The following is a 16,404-nucleotide window of genomic DNA, read 5'->3' as shown; positions in this document are numbered from 1 at the left end:
CTGGGGGAGATTTTACTTCAGGGACCATTGAATTCAGCACAGATGATGGTATTGTACATGGGAGCAGAAAGAAGGGATGTTTTAACAGCTTGAATCTGAGGTATTGTTCTACATCTTAAACTCCTTTCTGGTTCACAGCAGAGCTTTGTATGCAGTAAATGTAGCTCACTTAAATCAGACTTCTTATAATAGATAATGGCAGGTTTATGTATCAGTTAGCTTTTTCAGTATTTTCTAAGTGACTTTTGCTTATAGACACTGCTGATCCATTCAGTGAATGAGTTCATAGTTAATGACTACGCATCTCTCCTTGACCTGTTTGAAGCTCAGTCCATCACTTTAGACACATTTTTCTAGTTCTCTCAGATGCCAGTTACAAATACAGTTGCCACCCCCCCCCCAAAGAACTTTTACAATGAAGATTAAGGAAACAGTTTCCAAAGACACTGTATCTCTATTTCAGTTATTTTCTTGGATACTCTGCTTAATTAGCATGACAATCAACAGGGCTCAGACTAATTTCTTTTCTCCAGGCTTTTTCTTAAAGGGCATTGTGTGACTAAATCCGTTGGCTATTTGATGCTTTCTTAAGGTTACTTGAAATTGATTCACTGAGCCTTCCATTTTGCACTATGCTGTACATTTGTAAAGTTTTACAATGTATGCTAATTAAAGAGGTTTTCTTTTGTCCTCATTTAGTTGTTTTGACTTTTTCTTTTGCATAACACATTGTGTACATCTGGTGCCTGTGTCAGAAAGAAAAACAGGCGGTCTCTCTGCCAATGCTGTAAACTTGCCCTTTTCCAATGGCTCTGAGGAGTGGATGGAGGAGAGAATGTAAGGCTGTGCTAGTGGTGTCACCAATAATGAACTGGCTTGGGGAGAGTTACTTTGATGGCTCAGGGATAGAGACCTCATTGAAGCACACTCCTAGATGCTACCTTGGCAAACAAAAGCCACGATGAACCAAATAGATAGAGGAGTGCATGGAGTCGCCTTATATGTAATTCTCATCTTTTTTTCCCCCATTGGATTTAAAGAGGTGTGCATGACAGGTCTCTTATGCAACCGGGCAGGCCCAATACGTTAAGGATGAAAATGTTTACTTAGAATGTATCACAAATAAAGACAAACATATCACTGAAATAAACAACTAACAGCAATGACTTCTACAAACATGCACAATTCAGCAAAGTGAAGCAGTGTTTAAGTTCCAAGGATTTCAGTGGGGGAGAGTTAAACACATGCTCAACTTTCTACTATCTTGAATGTATTTCACTTTTCCTGGATCATGCCAATATGGACACTTACATTTTTACAAAGGAATAAGAAACTGGTTAAGAACTGAATAAAATACTTAGAACGATGGGTCAGAAGCCTTCACAGTCACTTGCCACAGAATAGATCTTGGGCCTTAGGCCACAACCAAGACTGAAAAAAGTTGCCCTCTGTATGCACTGTGCTGTTATCTATGCTGTCATTGCAGTGTGACACCATCAGGTAATGACACCTGATGTATTGCTGTAGGTACTGCATCCCTTGTAAGGCGAAAGAATAAATCCAAGTAGCTTGGGCTGGGTTTTTCATTGCTCAGTCCAATCCATAGTCAGTGTTACTTCCTTGGCAGGATCCTACCTTTTCTGGAAAGCATGGTTCAGTAGCTGCTTCAGAGGCCAACCCTGTTAAGATGGGAAATGGCAAGGTTTTCTTTACCACTGTCACTTTTTAAGAATGGCAAAAAACCCTCTTCTCAGCTTGGACTGGGGTCATATCACTGAGGGAATGTAGTGTTAACCTTCCTCTTTGTAACGTTTTCTCAATTTAAATAGCCCCCCCCCCCAATGTTAATTAAACCAAAGATATCTCTGTTTTGCCTTGATGAGCAAATAGCACTGAAGAGAAGGGTACACTTCCGTGCAGGAAGAGTCACTGAAACGAATGAGATGCTTTCAAAGTAAATGTAGACACATATTTTATATGCATATAGTGCGATGGGAAGCCAGCCATCAATTTAGCAAATAGCCTTGGGAAGAGGCAAAGATGTCCCTCAGTCACTTTTCCAAGGACCTATAATAAACAGCGTTAGAATAAGTGCTCACCAAATGAGGGAAATTGTCCCCTTTACACTGCATGTGTGGATTTACCTGGGTTTGAGGATGTAGCTTGGCTTTCTCCACTTCCCACTTCCTCTGGGTTCAGTTCAGTTGTTTCATCAGGTTCTGACAGCTTCAGTGATGAATCCAAAGGCTCAGGCAAAATCTCTTCAATCAAGGGCTTCAAAGATTTTGCCAGTTGCCCTTCAGTTTCCAAGCTTTCCTCTTTCTGTGCTAGTAAGTCTTCTATCAAGGGCTTCACATCTTGTTTTGTACTGTCTTCTGGTACCCTGTTTCTGCTTGAAAAGATGGCAACTGGAATCTCCTCTGTAGCTGTGTTGCCAGAAGTAGTTGTCTTGTCCTTTACTGTTGGGCAGTCGCTACTATCACTTGCTTCAGAAATTATTTCAATCTTTGCAGGACAGCTTTGCTAGAAAGGTAAAATAACCAGTATGAAAACATTTCTTTCAACAGAAGTGGAAGTCAATAAGATGACTTTCCTTATGGCGATCTTGAGAATAATTCCTCAGGAATTTGTGTGTGTGGCAGGCTTTCTGGATATGTGACAGGTAAGGCAGATTCTAAGAAGGTGTTTTTCAGCTGACAAATGAGAAAAAAAGAACAGAGGCACTGATTTGAATATTCTTGGTAGAGCAGGGACCAACTGGAGGGTCTCCTCTAAATGCTAGGGACAACAAACTAGCTAATTTGAAGAAGCCCTCTTTGCTGGAGCAAGTGGGAAAGCATCATCCTCCCTGGTGGAGAAAGATGCCTACACGAGCACTGGTGCATGCAACGCTTGGGTAACCCATGGGCCAATTTCAAAAGGTTTTAAGGGCTGCCTAGCTTCCAAACAGACCACTGTTGCTCTTTTAGAAACATCTCTGCATTTGTCCCACATACTCAGCACTCACAGGGTCTCCACCTGATGAAAATAAATTGGGAAAGCTTGCCTGCCTGGTGAATATCTCATTGCACTGTGAATCTTCGCTGATATCCACATCTTCCAAATCAGGCAGTTCCTAAAAATTAAAACAAGTCAGGCATTTACTGATGAACCATTTTTAAAAATTAGGGAATATGTAGGAAGTGGAGAAAAGCAAATGCTTGATTCTCCCTTCCAGTCCCAATCTCCCTGCTCTCTGTAGATCATACATCAAGAAAAAGATTCTCTGATACATCCAGCTCAATTTGTCCAATCTCTGAAGATTCATCCAGGTCAGTAAGCAGTGGTCCTGGTACAGCCATCTTATCTACTGGCGCCTCTAAAAAGAGAGAGAGAGAATTACATAGCGTGGAAGTGTGATACTAAGTTACTAAGTTAAGGGATTTGACTCCTCTTGAATCCTTGTATATCTCCTTCTTTTCCTGCGTTACTACAGGGTCTGGAAGCCTTTTCTTGTCTTATTAATCCATAAGACTAATGTTACTCTACTCCAAGTCAGGGGAGCTAGTTGATTCTTTACATTTCAAGGCATTTTTTAAACAGCCTGATAATATTTAACCACCAGTTTTAAGGATGATAATCCAGAAATAATTCCCAATGAAATCAGTGGGGCCTGGTTCTAGATCAAGGATTCTGGATGGACAGGTTAGACTCACTATGCAATTCTAACTAAAGTTGCACTGTACTAAGCCCACAGACTTTGAGGGACTTAAAACGAAGTAACTCTTGTTTAGGACTGCACTGATGTATTATACATTTCTGCTCTAGGTTAACTGACACATATCAAAGTTTTCCTAATAGTGACAAACTCTCTTAACAGACAGAGTGGGGTACAAATGTTTTAAATACATAAATGTATGGCTTTGTCTTTGGTTCCAGCAAAATCAGGATAGTGCTTGCCCAGTCTTCTTACTGCTCTTCATTTTGTCAGCAGTATGCCATTACCTTCTTCAACAGGTCCAGTGTTTGAGCAGGAATCCAAACTTGGTTCTTGTACCACTTGCTTCGTATTGTATGGTTTAATATTCTCTAGGTTATCCACCTGGTCTTTTAAGTTTGCAAGTGTAACCTGAACTTCCCCGTGGGCCTTCATGCTTTCATCTACAAATTTCTCAATCTTCTTCTTCGTTTCTAAATCTTCGGAAGTAGCTGATGCCTCTACAATAGTTTCTGTCCCAGTGCTATTTCTTGAAGACGGAATCTCTCCTGAAATAACCCAATAACCATAAAAACCAGTGAGTTCACCTACAATGTAAACTTGTGTACTAATTCTTGTTATGAACACTGACAAACACAAGCCACAAGGAAACGGTTCTCCCATGGCTGAGGCCAGGGACTCATTAAGCAGGCCAGCTGCAGACTCCTCCCACCATAGCAAAAGATGGTGAGACAGCTAAATCCAGCCATTCCATAGATACAAATGAACCTTTGCACTTCCTTGGCAGGTAGCCATAGTCGCCTCTTTAAACCAGGCCTCAGTGACACCAGATACAATGAAGGCAGAATAAAAGTTTCCTCAGCATAAATATGAGATATAATTGTTCTTTCAGAGTACTGAGGGTGATAAACAGAGGCACTGTTGCCTACAACATGAATGTGTGTCATAGTCAGCTGTTTAGGACTGGCTCCCTAATTAATAAATATGCAAAGGGCACCATTCACCCAAATGTTTTCCTGAGCATATCTCAGTGAAATAAATGGAAAGTTGAGCAAGACCATTACTGTAGAGTTTGTGCAGGAGAACTGCCTGATTGATTGTACCCCTAAGTCAGATTTCTCTGTCTCCCACATATAGTCCATCATAGTTTCCAAAATCAGCTGTCTTAAGGCTGCCTCACTGTGTCTCATGGTTTAACTACTTTGAATGACTGTGAAGAACATAGAAAACAATGCCTTTCTCATACCATCAATCTTCTTTAAAAACTGTTGTTCAAGTTCAGTCTTAAATGCTATCACATTAGGAATGAAATATCTACCAAGTGGCAATATTGCTACATAAAAACAACAACAGAGAATCACTGCCCTCTTGACTGCTAGAAAGATAAGCACTATATCATAAGCTGTGCAATTTATTATGAAGTGCAATGCAATCGAGAGAAAACTCAAATAATATATACATCATACAAAATACTGCTTCAATATCCTATAAAGCCCGGCCAGCACGAATATATCACAACCTCAGTCACAAGGAAGATACATGGCTTCATATATAGGTGAACCAAGTACCATACAGTTCCAAATGCTGCTGTGGCACAGTATTCCCGGTATAGTTTCTGAGCACACTGAAGGTACAAAAGTAATGTGTGCATTAAAACTCCATTAAAGGAAGCTCTCACAACAACTAGCCAGATAATTCTAGGCAAAAGAAAGCAGTATTGTAAAGTTAAACCATACACTTCCAAAATGGGCTATGCTGTGAATCTCCACATTTTTGACTGTAGTCATCCTCAGCAGAATATCATATGAAGACTGTATTGATCTTGCCTCAAATAAATTGTAGGAGTTCTTTTTAGCACTTTAACACACAGGACTGCCACCACAACATGCCTAAGTGTGTGGCTCAGCCTGTACAGGATATATGCTTGATAGAGTTCCCTGCATCTGCCTCATGGCACAGAATCATTGGCCAGAAGCATAACCGCAAACCTTCTTGGTTGCTGGTCAACGTCTCACCTCTTTCTTCCATTTCCCATTGCCTTTTCTTCTCTTCAGCTCTTCGACGGATTGCACTGAGAGCATCAATGCTGTCTTGGATCTTCTTTCGGTCTCTGGCTTCCCACAGTTCCAATTCTTTTTTCTCAGCTTCACGGCCACCCTTCCCCCAGGCTTCTGCACAGGCTCTGGTGGGAAAAAACAAGAGTTCCATCAGGCATTTTGAAGCAAGTTCCACTGATTGCGGTGGAATTATTTGTGCAAATGGAGCATCTGAAAGCTTCTGCAAGAGGGGAAAGAGCAGGGCCAAATACGGACTTATGGTTTGACCATGTGCAGAGAAAGGCCTTTTGCTTCCATTAGTCCACCCAAATAAAAATGCCATCATCATTATGGAATCTGGGGGTGGTCATAGATTCACAACCTCTTTGAAGATAAACAGTTTGAAGCTAGCTAGTCCGGATTACGTTTCTGATGTAACAGAATTAGGGTTGCTAGCTATGTACAAGAACTTGCCTTAGAATCAGGATTTCAGTTCACAAGTGCTTAGTACGACTTCTTTTTAATTCTCATGACAGTTCTGTGAGGAAATAATTAGCTTTCCCTCTTTACAGATGAGTTAGCCAATACTGATGGAGTGCTTAATTATTCTACCAGACTTGCTAAGGAAAGATACCCCTATTTTACCTGTCCCTTGGAAAAACTGGCCTGTCATCCAAATATGTCAAATGCTTCAATCGGATGGTAAGTGTTCTTCTGTAATTAGCTATTTTCTTAATCACTTCATTTCCCATCAAGTTTAACACACGCTGCAAGAGAAAGCAAAATACTTTTTTAAAAGAAGAAATTATTTCTGGACAGTGCTAAAAACCAAGGCTAAAACACCCTTCTCCAGGAGCGGCTCTCAATGAACTTGCAGTCATATCCACAGTCATATTGTCATGGATGCCAACTGACTGGTGTTTTTAACCAAACTAATTTACATCAGACCTATTAAGTACAACACTGAGTGGTCATTTTTGCTGAAGAGTAAGCATTTAGAAATTTAGGCTCCATAAACTCTTGAGCGAGGGGCTTGTTTTTATGTTATGCCACTTTGTGATGGTGCCACATAAATATATTATAATGTCTGATGCTAAAAAATTGCAAAACCCTACAGAGGATGGCTCTTTGAGTAGCCTGAAGGAAGACAGTGATTTCTCAGTTGGGAGATTATAATTTAGTAGACAAGTTACCACTTATTGTTAACAGAATAAAAATGATATTTTCTTAGAAGCCCTGCTCCATTCATTTTCTCCTAAGTTAGCATGCCTAGGCTCAAACATTTTGCTCTATCCTTTGGCACCAGGAGAAGCACCTCTGTGTTCTGTGTGGTCATTTGTATCCACATATTAATCACTGCTAAAATTAAATCTGCCATTTTAATCTATTGAAGAAATGGATTAATGCCTACTCCATGGATTAATGTTTTACTTCACAATAGTAATTATCATTATGAAGGCATTAGATATGGATTTTGTTAGGATGAGCACGCCAAGTGGATTTTGTTAGGATAAGCATGTCAACATGCTCCTATAACGTATACAATAAACTAAAGCAGTGGAGTTAGCAGTGACAGGATTTACTGATGTAAAAAAGATTTATATATCATTAAAATTACCATTGCTATAAGTATGTGTGGGAAGGGAGTTGTCACGGTACAACTGATCTTGGAAGCTAGGCAGGCGACGGTTCTTTTATGGGAGACTACCAAGGAAGACTACAGAGCAAGGTAATGGGAAACTACTTCTGCTTCTCATAAGCCTTGAAAGCCTCTTGCCATAAGAGTGAACGGATGAAGAGATATACAGGAATAGATGTTTTAATTGTATGGCAGCTGGGAGGAGAGGAGGCTCCTTATTTCTGTGTACCAATATGCCATCTGTGACATCTGCTGACTTTTTCGTTTTCTTTGGATCCCTCTAAACGACCTCATTAGCTAGAGATGGAATGTTACTATGTACATTTTGGGATATGATGACATCACAGACAGCAAATAAAATCAATGCTTTGCCTTTAGTTTAAGCACAGAGTCCATAGCCCAAGAGTAAATAACTACCAACAGTATATTGCTGGTACAGTTTTTTTTTTTTACTTTTTGGCTATTGCCCTTAAAGCAGAACTGGACAGAAGGAATACCCTATGGTTCAGGTAACTAGGGGAAAGTTGGTGTTGGGCTGATTTCCTTCCCAAAGGAACAAATTCCTTCCTTTTCACTGACCATTTTTTCACTCTTATGAATGCCTCTAAAAATGGTCAAAACCAGAAAGTAATTCTCAGCAGGTGAGAAAATGTTTGTGACAATGACCCCCTCCTGAGTTACTTGGTGCTTACCAGGTCAGGCATGGTCTCCAAGACATTTAAAATACCTGGATCATCTAGCCTGTTGTAAGAAAGGTCGAGGATACTGATACTTGGGCATTCCTGCAAGTGCTCTATGTCTTCTACCGTTTGTAACTTGTTGTGAGCAATCTGCAGTGTGTGCAGAACTTTCAAACAGGCTGTTGAACAATAACAATGTAATGAAAGAAAATTAATTCCGATAATCTTCTTTGGCGGAGACAGGGTAGCATGGTATAGTCCAATCTCATCAGATCGGGGAAGGCAAGCAGGATCAGTATTTGAAAGGATCAGTATTCCAAAGAAGACTCTGCAATGGAAGGCCATGGCAAACCACCTCTGCTTTTCATATGCCTTGAGAGTCCCTTGGTGGGGTCACCACAAGTCAGCTGTGACTTGGTGGCACCTCTCTCCCTCCCTCCCTCCCTCCCTCTCTCCCTCCCTCCCTCCCTCACACACACACACACACACACATATATTTCAAAGATTTGGCATAATGGCGGAAAACCTTTGATTAATTGGTGGAGCAATCATTCATCTGAGGAGGCACCAGGAGAAGAGTCTGACTAGAGAAACAGAATTCCAAACCCAGTCCTATGTATATAAAACTGAAATCAATAGAGCTGAAGTTAGTTAAGGGTAAGTTGTATCTAGTTACAACAGCACCCACACAAAAAAAAGAGTATAAATTTCACAAAGGGGAAATTGAGATTAGCTCCTATTTAATATATTATATCCTGTCCTTCCTCCAAGGAGCTCAAGGCAGCATTCAAGATGCTTCCTCCTCCATTAAATCCACACAACAACACTTTAAGGTGGGCTAGTCTGACAAAAACAAACTGGTCCCAGGTTGCCTGTAAGTTTCACGGCAAGTTATTAGAAAAAAATAACCGTATTTCCCAGCTGACTCATTGCAGAAACTAAAGAACTTTAACATTTGCAAGGATATGACTGCAGATACCAGCCCAGTCTTAACACTCTTCTGTAGACTACATTATCCATCTTTCTAAATTTGAGAAATTTAAACCTTGCCTTCCCCAGAGATGGTTCAAAAATTGCCATGATTTTCTTTCTCCCTACATTTTAACACATGCACACCTAGATGCATTTCTGAAACAATGCTTCTTATTTCATTGAAGGCTGAGATTCTTACAGAGGTTCTCAATGGTCTTGATGTAATTGTTGCTGAGATTAAGAGAATCCAGCTTTTCCAGTGGTTCAAAGTTCTCCATTTTATTAATCAAATTGAGCTGCAAATAAAGGCAACGTAAATCTTTCTGTGCATCCAAGTTCTCAATCTTTGTCAGGCCATTACATTCCAGCCATAGGCACTTCAATCCAGTATATTCTTCCAGATTTTCCAGACGGTCAAATCCTAGAGGGGGAAAAATCAAGACATGGAATTGAGGAAAGACGTAAATAGACATCACAGTGGCATACCTATGCTACTGCACAGCAAGGTAAAGAGATTACAGTTTACTAGTATCCCACCTGCCTTCCTCGGGACTCATGGCAGCATACACATTTTGTTGTACAATGTACCACCTGGGTCCTAATGCCTACCTAGCCCAGCTCCCTCTTTGCATAAATGCCCTTGTGTCAAAGTACCATGTTCAGTAACGCAGATTAACAGATAGGCCCCAGCCCAACCTATTGAAAGCAAACTAGCCACGAACCCCTTTGTTCACATGGTTTCAAGTAAGACAGATGCTGAAGTCCTATTGCATATTTGTTTGGGGAATTCAGAGAAGTCTGTTTCTGAGTGAAGATGAGGAGGATCAGGCTAACATTTGTGACTAATTCATGTTGGCTTGGGACCTTGGGTTTTTACTTGCAAAACTGGGAACAAATTGCAAATTAAAAAGTCACAAAATTCAATACACCTGCAAGATTGGGCACATGAGCATCAAAAAACCCCTAATATGTTCAGGGGATAACCAATAAGGGAGGAGCATCACTGTTACATCATGTTTGTTTTCCTCAATAGACATCTGGTGTAGCCACTGTTGTACAGAGTGTTTAACTAGATGGATCTGATCCATAAAATCAACCCATAAAAGCAATTCTTAGCTTCTTTCTAACCTGGGAGTCTAGTGTGTGCTTCATTCTGAAATATGTAAGTAAATTATTAAAGAGTTCTGTTTTCGTGCTTTATGTTGTTCTATTTTTACATTTGTAAGCAGCTCAGAATATCCTAATAGGTGGTAAGTGTTTCTATGGATTGGCCCAGATCTATTTGCTCCTTTAACAAACTTCAATTACCAGTTTGCATTATCATGGCTTACATATATGTTGCTCAGTTGCCTGGCAGGACACAACAGTTGACTGTTACCTTTGTAATGAAGATAGAGGGTGTCGTTCAAGCATGGTGTCATGTATAATTTATGCTGTTTGCAGAGATCCCTCAATAGCTTTTTGGTCATTCTAAAACATTAACAGGAAGTGTGAGCCACTAAAATAAGATTTAGTAAAAAATATACACTCTAGAAGCATTTTGTAGCCTTCATCTTTGCTATAAATTAATTCTTAGCCTTCATCTTTGTTTTAAATTAATTCTTTGGCAAGTTGCCTCTGCCAAGACTTGAAAAATCTTCTCTATTTTCTGTTTCATCCTGTTTATACAGGGATGTGCAGCTCAACATTCTCTGTGCTGGAAAAAGAGTAAAACAAAGTCTGTTTCTCCATCAATTTTGTTTATTTTGTATATTATACAAGAAGGAGACCCCAAGCACAATCCGGGACAGAAAACCCCCTTTTCCCTGCTGACTAGTTCTGCCACTGCCATCCCTCTTCCAGCTCACTCACCTGATTGGACACATTAGGAAAAAACCAGCCATTCATCAGATTTCCTCCCCATATCAATCCTCAGAGTTTGTCCCCAACCAGTCAATAGCAGCCCGTTCCAGAGAGGGGAGAGGTAAAGCACAACATGGAAGTGCCACAGGCACATGCCGACACATTTGTCCACCCTGCACAGCTCTGTGATACCTGACCCAGAATATGCTGCCTCTTGCAGAGCGGCGCTGGCATAACTGAAGATGCCAGTGCGATTGGTAGTGGGCTAGGAGCATTTCTGGGGTGGAGTTGACTTTAGTCAGCTTCCACCAGGTTTTCGGCCTGGGAAGCCTCCCTCCCCAGCCACAGACCTATGTCATGGGAAATCATGGCCATACAGGCAGAAGAGGGTTTCAAATCTTCCTCCTTCCTGCATCCCCACATTCCCAAATGTGGATTTGGCTGTAGGATCCTGCTCCTTTTCCTAGATTCTAAACATATCTAAGAATATTAAAAATCCAGCTTCACACTTTGGTTAAAAGCTTAACCTGCTAACTCTGCTTAGTGTCTTTGCAGACATAATGCTAAACTATGGCCAATACTAGCAGTAGAAAGAAGAGACCAGAGAAGGTCAGCAAGGATCACTTTATTACATTATTAAGAGAACATTTTGCTTGTCATACTCATTCAAGATTGAACAGAATAGTATTAGTATTAGATAGAATAGTATTAGAAACTTACCTCATTCCACATTGTTTTAATTCTGATTTTTTACTGGTCGAGTCAGTCACTACCTTATAATCACCATGTACTTTCTCTTTATTCTGTTGTGTGTTGGCGATTGAGTTGTTTCCTTTCTCTTGTGCTTGAGCAATTATACATTTAAATGAAAACAAAGCATATGGCAATATTTGTCTAAATGAACAACAGAAATCAAAATTCAGACTCAGATCTCGAGTATGAAATGTCCTTCTGAGTCCAAAACATTATATCAGAGAGGCTCTGGCTCATTCCGCACATGCAGAATAATGTACTTTCAAACTGCTTTCAATGCTCTTTGAAGCTGTGTGGAATAGCAAAATCCACTTGCAAACAGTTGTGAAAGTAGTTTGAAAATGTATTATTCTGCGTGTCCGGAAGGGGCCTCTGTTTGAAAAGAAAGAATCTTAAACTGTCGTGACTGCATAGAATTATTTGAGCAACTCCTTGTATGCTGGCTGCCAGAAAGAGAGCCACAAATGTGGATATGGTAAACATTTGTCAGACAACAGTGGTTTCATGCCCCACTTTTGCTACCATTATTCTAAAAGTATTAAACAAAAGTGAGAAACCTCAGTTTAAAAATGTTGACACAGGTTTTTGGCCTAGCCTGAAGATCCATTGGTGGCATAACCTCATTAAAGCAGAAGATGGCATTTCCAGTACAGCAGAATTTAACCCTTTCTCCCAAACAAAATGTTTGCCATGTAGCTCCTCCATCCCAGCAATATAGAAAACCATCTAGAATCCAAGCTGAGGGAGTGATTTATACTGCCTACTGGACTAAATATATTCTTGGTCAGATCCAGCAAAACCATTCTCATGCTGTTAAAAGCACCCGTTAAACCTTTACATACTGAGCTGTTGTTCAAGGGCAGGAGCAAGGCCAGTGATGAAAAAAACAGTGCCAATACTATGTGGTCATGAAGTTATATATTACCGTTACAAACAAAGGAGAATAGAGATTTTTTTTAAATCCATCCTATTACTTGCCTACCTCATTACTTGAGTCCTGAACATCACAGCAAGAATACAGCACTTCTTGTTGGTCTAGCATAACAACAATTTACTAGATGACCATTACCCTGACTTAACAAAGCTATACTGGGGAATTAAGATGGCAAATTAATCTCTAGCTGTAAAACTGGAGATTGCTATTATAATATGTCTGTGTAATTACCTGGTTCTCCAGTGCCATAGTCTTTCCTAATACTTTCCCACTTATATTGCTCCTGGTTTGTATCATCCACAACCTTCCGGGTTTCCTCTTCTCCCTCTGGCTGTTGCGGTTCTAGAATTCAGAGAGATGAGAATGGGCTTGGCAGATGTTTCATTGTACAAGGAATAAAAGAGAAGACTCTGTTAATCTCCTCATCACCAAGGGTGGGATAAATCTGCAGATTCAGTGGAATCTCATGGGGTGTCTATGGCATAAAGCAGTGATGGCGAATCTTTTTGAGACTGAGTGCAAATTGCAACCCAAACCCCACTTATTTATGACAAAGTGCCAACCCAGCAATTTTACCTGAATGCTGAGGTTTTAGTTTAGAAAAAAACGGTTGGCTCCTTCTTCCTCCGCCCCACCTGCTTGAGCAGGGGCTAGCCTGCTCTAGCCTCCAGCAAATCCCATGTGCACTGCTCTGTGCCTCTCTAGCATCTCTGCCTCCTCTGCGTCCCCCACTCAGGCAGCAACAACCCGGAACACAGGCACCAGGCCTGCCAGCAGAGTCCTCCCTGCTCGCTGCAGCGCACGCACATTGTGCTCAGTGGCCCAGTTCAGTCTAGATGTGTGTGTGTGTGTGATTTTTCCCCCCCCCCCCCCACAATGAACTCTGTGTGTGCATGCCCACAGAGAGGGCTCTGAGTGCCACCTCTGGCCCCGTGCCATAGGTTTGCCATCAATGGCATAGAGTATCCTTTCCAACTATATCTTTTTTTTATTATGATACTCACAGATCAGCATCCAAACTATAAACAGTTTATTTTATTTATCCCCAGTGCAGACACAAAGCAGCTTTGTTCTCCTTTCTTAGGCCGATTATACACTGCTGCTGCACCCTGCAGCAAGGCAATGTTTCCTTTAGGGCAGAGATTTCCTTGCAATTGCATTCTGTGTTAAAGAGTCAAAGATCTCAAAAGCCCTGCAGTTATTGAGACAGGGGAAACTGTTGTCTTACAGCAACTGAGGCAGCATGTCGTTTCGGCGAGTGAGAGAAGCAGGGGGCAACTCTGCCGTACTGCTTCCCTTCCAGCCCTTTTATTGACAGTTACAGGTGGAAAATCAAACAGGGCATGCAGGTGGGGGGAACGCGATACAATGGAGAGAGCAAAGAGCATGGGGGTTAGAGTAGAGAATTAAGTATTTGCACGTACACATATTGGGGCCAGAGAGTCTGCAATGTCAGCAGTTTTCTTCGAAACCACCTTTGGGAAGGAAAGGTCAGTTGCATGTGAGAGGCCTTTTTCCAATCAGTCTATTGCCGTACTCAGGCGCCCCCCCCTCCCACAGATGTTGGGGGGCCCTTTTCCAAGCAATGTGCTGCCGTACTCGAGAGCCTCCTGGACGCTGTGAGACCCCTTTCCAAGCAGAATAGCTGCCGTACTTGGGAGCCTCCCAGGCACTGTGCCCCCCAACATGAAACCTCAATGTTTCTCCCCAATTTGGGATTTCGGCTCATTCAGGTCCCCCCCCCCCCCCCCGCCACCTCAGCAGGCATTTCCGGGACATCTATGGCTGGCTTTTGCAAAAAGCACAAAAATATCGGTATAACACATTGATATTAAAAATTGATATAAAAATTTGAAGAGCTTTAAAAAACAAAGCTGGCAATCTTGCAACAACCAGGATATGAAATGTGGGCAGGCAAGTTGTACAGCAAGCAGTGGGGTTCTTCTTCATGTATAAACAAAGAAATACAAGGAGACCCCATTATGACCCCACTGCAGAGTGAAGAGCATAATGGGCCTTCCTTTTCATCCCCACAACAACATTGAGAGGTATGTTAAGCTAAGAGTGTGTGGTCACCCAAGATCACCAGCAAACTTCCATGGCAGAAGACGGATTTGAACATGAAGTCTCCCAGATCCTGGTCAGACACTCTACAGACTATCCCACACTGGTTCAACCAGTTCAGAACAGACTTCAGTAAGTGACATGGTATCAGTAAGTCAACATTATTTCAGTGGGAACATAATGCCAAAATATATTCATAACTCACTCATATCAATGCAAATTTTCAAGAATAACTACCTTCTTTTATTAAGCTGTCCTCACTTTTGGGCACGATGTTTGCAGGTCCACAGTTCTCAATCTCTAGCTCATTTCTCTCTTCTGCAATAGTGTCTTCTGGTTCAGGTTCTTCAGGGAGTGGATGCATTTTCAAGTGTTCTTATTTAGACAAAGTGTAAGAAAGTTGTAGCACATTCCTTTCTCTCTGTTTCTGTTCCACTCAAGGGAGCTGAAAAGTCATGTACAGTTACTAGCTTAACATTCATAGTTGCTTTTTTTCCCATCCTGTTTTAATTGTAGTAGCTTTATATTATGAATTGTTTTGAGAAAATTATGGGTGAAAATGTAATATATAAATATCACTTCTGATTCCAGAGGGGCAGTCAGGTTAGTGCAGGGGTCTTCAAACTATGGCCCTCCAGATGTTCAGGAACTACAATTCCCATCAGCCCTGCCACTTGGCCATGCTGGCAGAGGCTGATGGGAATTGTAGTCCATGAACATCTGGAGGCCATAGTTTGAAGACCTCTGGGTTAGTGTATCACACAGCAAGAATAACAGACTCTTGTGGTACCCTGAACATTAAGACTGACTGTAGCAGAAGCCTTCATAAGCCATATTCCAGTTTAAGGCCTTCTGAAATTATTTCTGGATAGCAAGTTTATTTCCACAATAATTTTGTTAGTCTTTAAAGTATCACACAGTCTTAGTTGTTTTGTGCCCATTATTAGAGCAGTGAAATGGGTCTATGCACAGAAAGTCACTATATTTCTGGAAACTTAAGGGACTCCTCAGCTTAATTTATAAATATATAAAAGCCTGCTGAGCACTAATCATACATATTTTTACCCTTACTCTCTAGGTTGCTTCCTAAAACTCTTGTTTATTTTATCAAACAATTTAACTTTAAAATGTTGTTGCTGTTGTGAGCCACCTTAACCAAATAGTAATCTCTTAAATAAATAGATCTGTTAGCTTTTCGGGCGCTACTACTGGTTGCTTTAAAAATAATAGCAACACATCCTTTAAGATGTGGAGATGCCCCTACATTCCCAAGGAGTCCCCCCCCCCCAATTAAGTAATATTGATAAGCATTCATCTAACTGAACAGTCTCTCATTCATAAAAGTTTCTGCCACAATAAGAGCATAACATTATGCGCCTTTACAGAAATGTAGGTTATACTATAAACAGCGGGACTCCTTCGAAGAGACTGCACGAAAAAAAATCAGTTAAGCTTCTTTTAATAGGTGCCCCGCGACTTTTATTTGTTTCTGTTTGTTGTTTCAGCCCCCACAGGCAGAGGCGACAGAGTGTCCTCTGGGCGTGTAGCCCGATCCAGGATAACTGCAACAGACCACTCTTTTTCCAAGCTTCCCCTCTCTGCAAGGTTGTGACAATCATACCGACGTCTGCTGCCTTTTCCCCTCTTGCTGTGTCTCCCTCAGGGCTCCATCACTCCCCACCCATCAAAACCAGCCCGCTTCAACGGTTCCTTCCAACGGCGTCCCCGCGTTGCCATGAGGACGCAACGGCCAACCCACGCGAGGGTGACTGTACATTAGCCCCGCC

General features: G+C 41.3%; 1 protein-coding gene across 2 annotated transcripts; it reads right to left on the bottom strand.

The window, feature by feature from the left end:
• Positions 1 to 1,086: 1,086 nt before the first annotated feature.
• Positions 1,087 to 16,371, bottom strand: DNAAF1 (dynein axonemal assembly factor 1). 2 transcript variants are annotated; one of them, XM_048515160.1, is made up of 14 exons: positions 16,239 to 16,371; positions 14,855 to 15,062; positions 12,785 to 12,895; positions 11,587 to 11,710; positions 10,403 to 10,494; positions 9,224 to 9,445; positions 8,065 to 8,231; positions 6,379 to 6,500; positions 5,713 to 5,879; positions 3,985 to 4,245; positions 3,249 to 3,358; positions 3,047 to 3,115; positions 2,145 to 2,523; positions 1,087 to 1,679 (listed from the first exon to the last, which is right to left on the bottom strand). In XM_048515160.1, the coding sequence occupies exons 2-14, from the start codon at positions 14,979 to 14,981 to the stop codon at positions 1,591 to 1,593; spliced, it is 2,040 nt and encodes a 679-aa protein (XP_048371117.1). In that variant the 5' UTR covers positions 14,982 to 15,062; positions 16,239 to 16,371; the 3' UTR covers positions 1,087 to 1,590. The 2 variants fall into 2 exon arrangements, with proteins under 2 accessions (XP_048371117.1, XP_048371118.1); XM_048515161.1 differs by having other exon boundaries at positions 14,855 to 14,992; positions 16,239 to 16,367.
• Between the last annotated feature and the right edge of the window lie 33 nt (positions 16,372 to 16,404).

The sequence above is a fragment of the Sphaerodactylus townsendi genome, linkage group LG14 (assembly GCF_021028975.2).
Source record: "Sphaerodactylus townsendi isolate TG3544 linkage group LG14, MPM_Stown_v2.3, whole genome shotgun sequence".
Taxonomy (NCBI): Eukaryota; Metazoa; Chordata; class Lepidosauria; order Squamata; family Sphaerodactylidae; genus Sphaerodactylus; species Sphaerodactylus townsendi.
The sequence above is the reverse complement of the archived record's forward strand: the minus strand, read 5'-3'. Positions and strand labels throughout refer to the sequence as shown.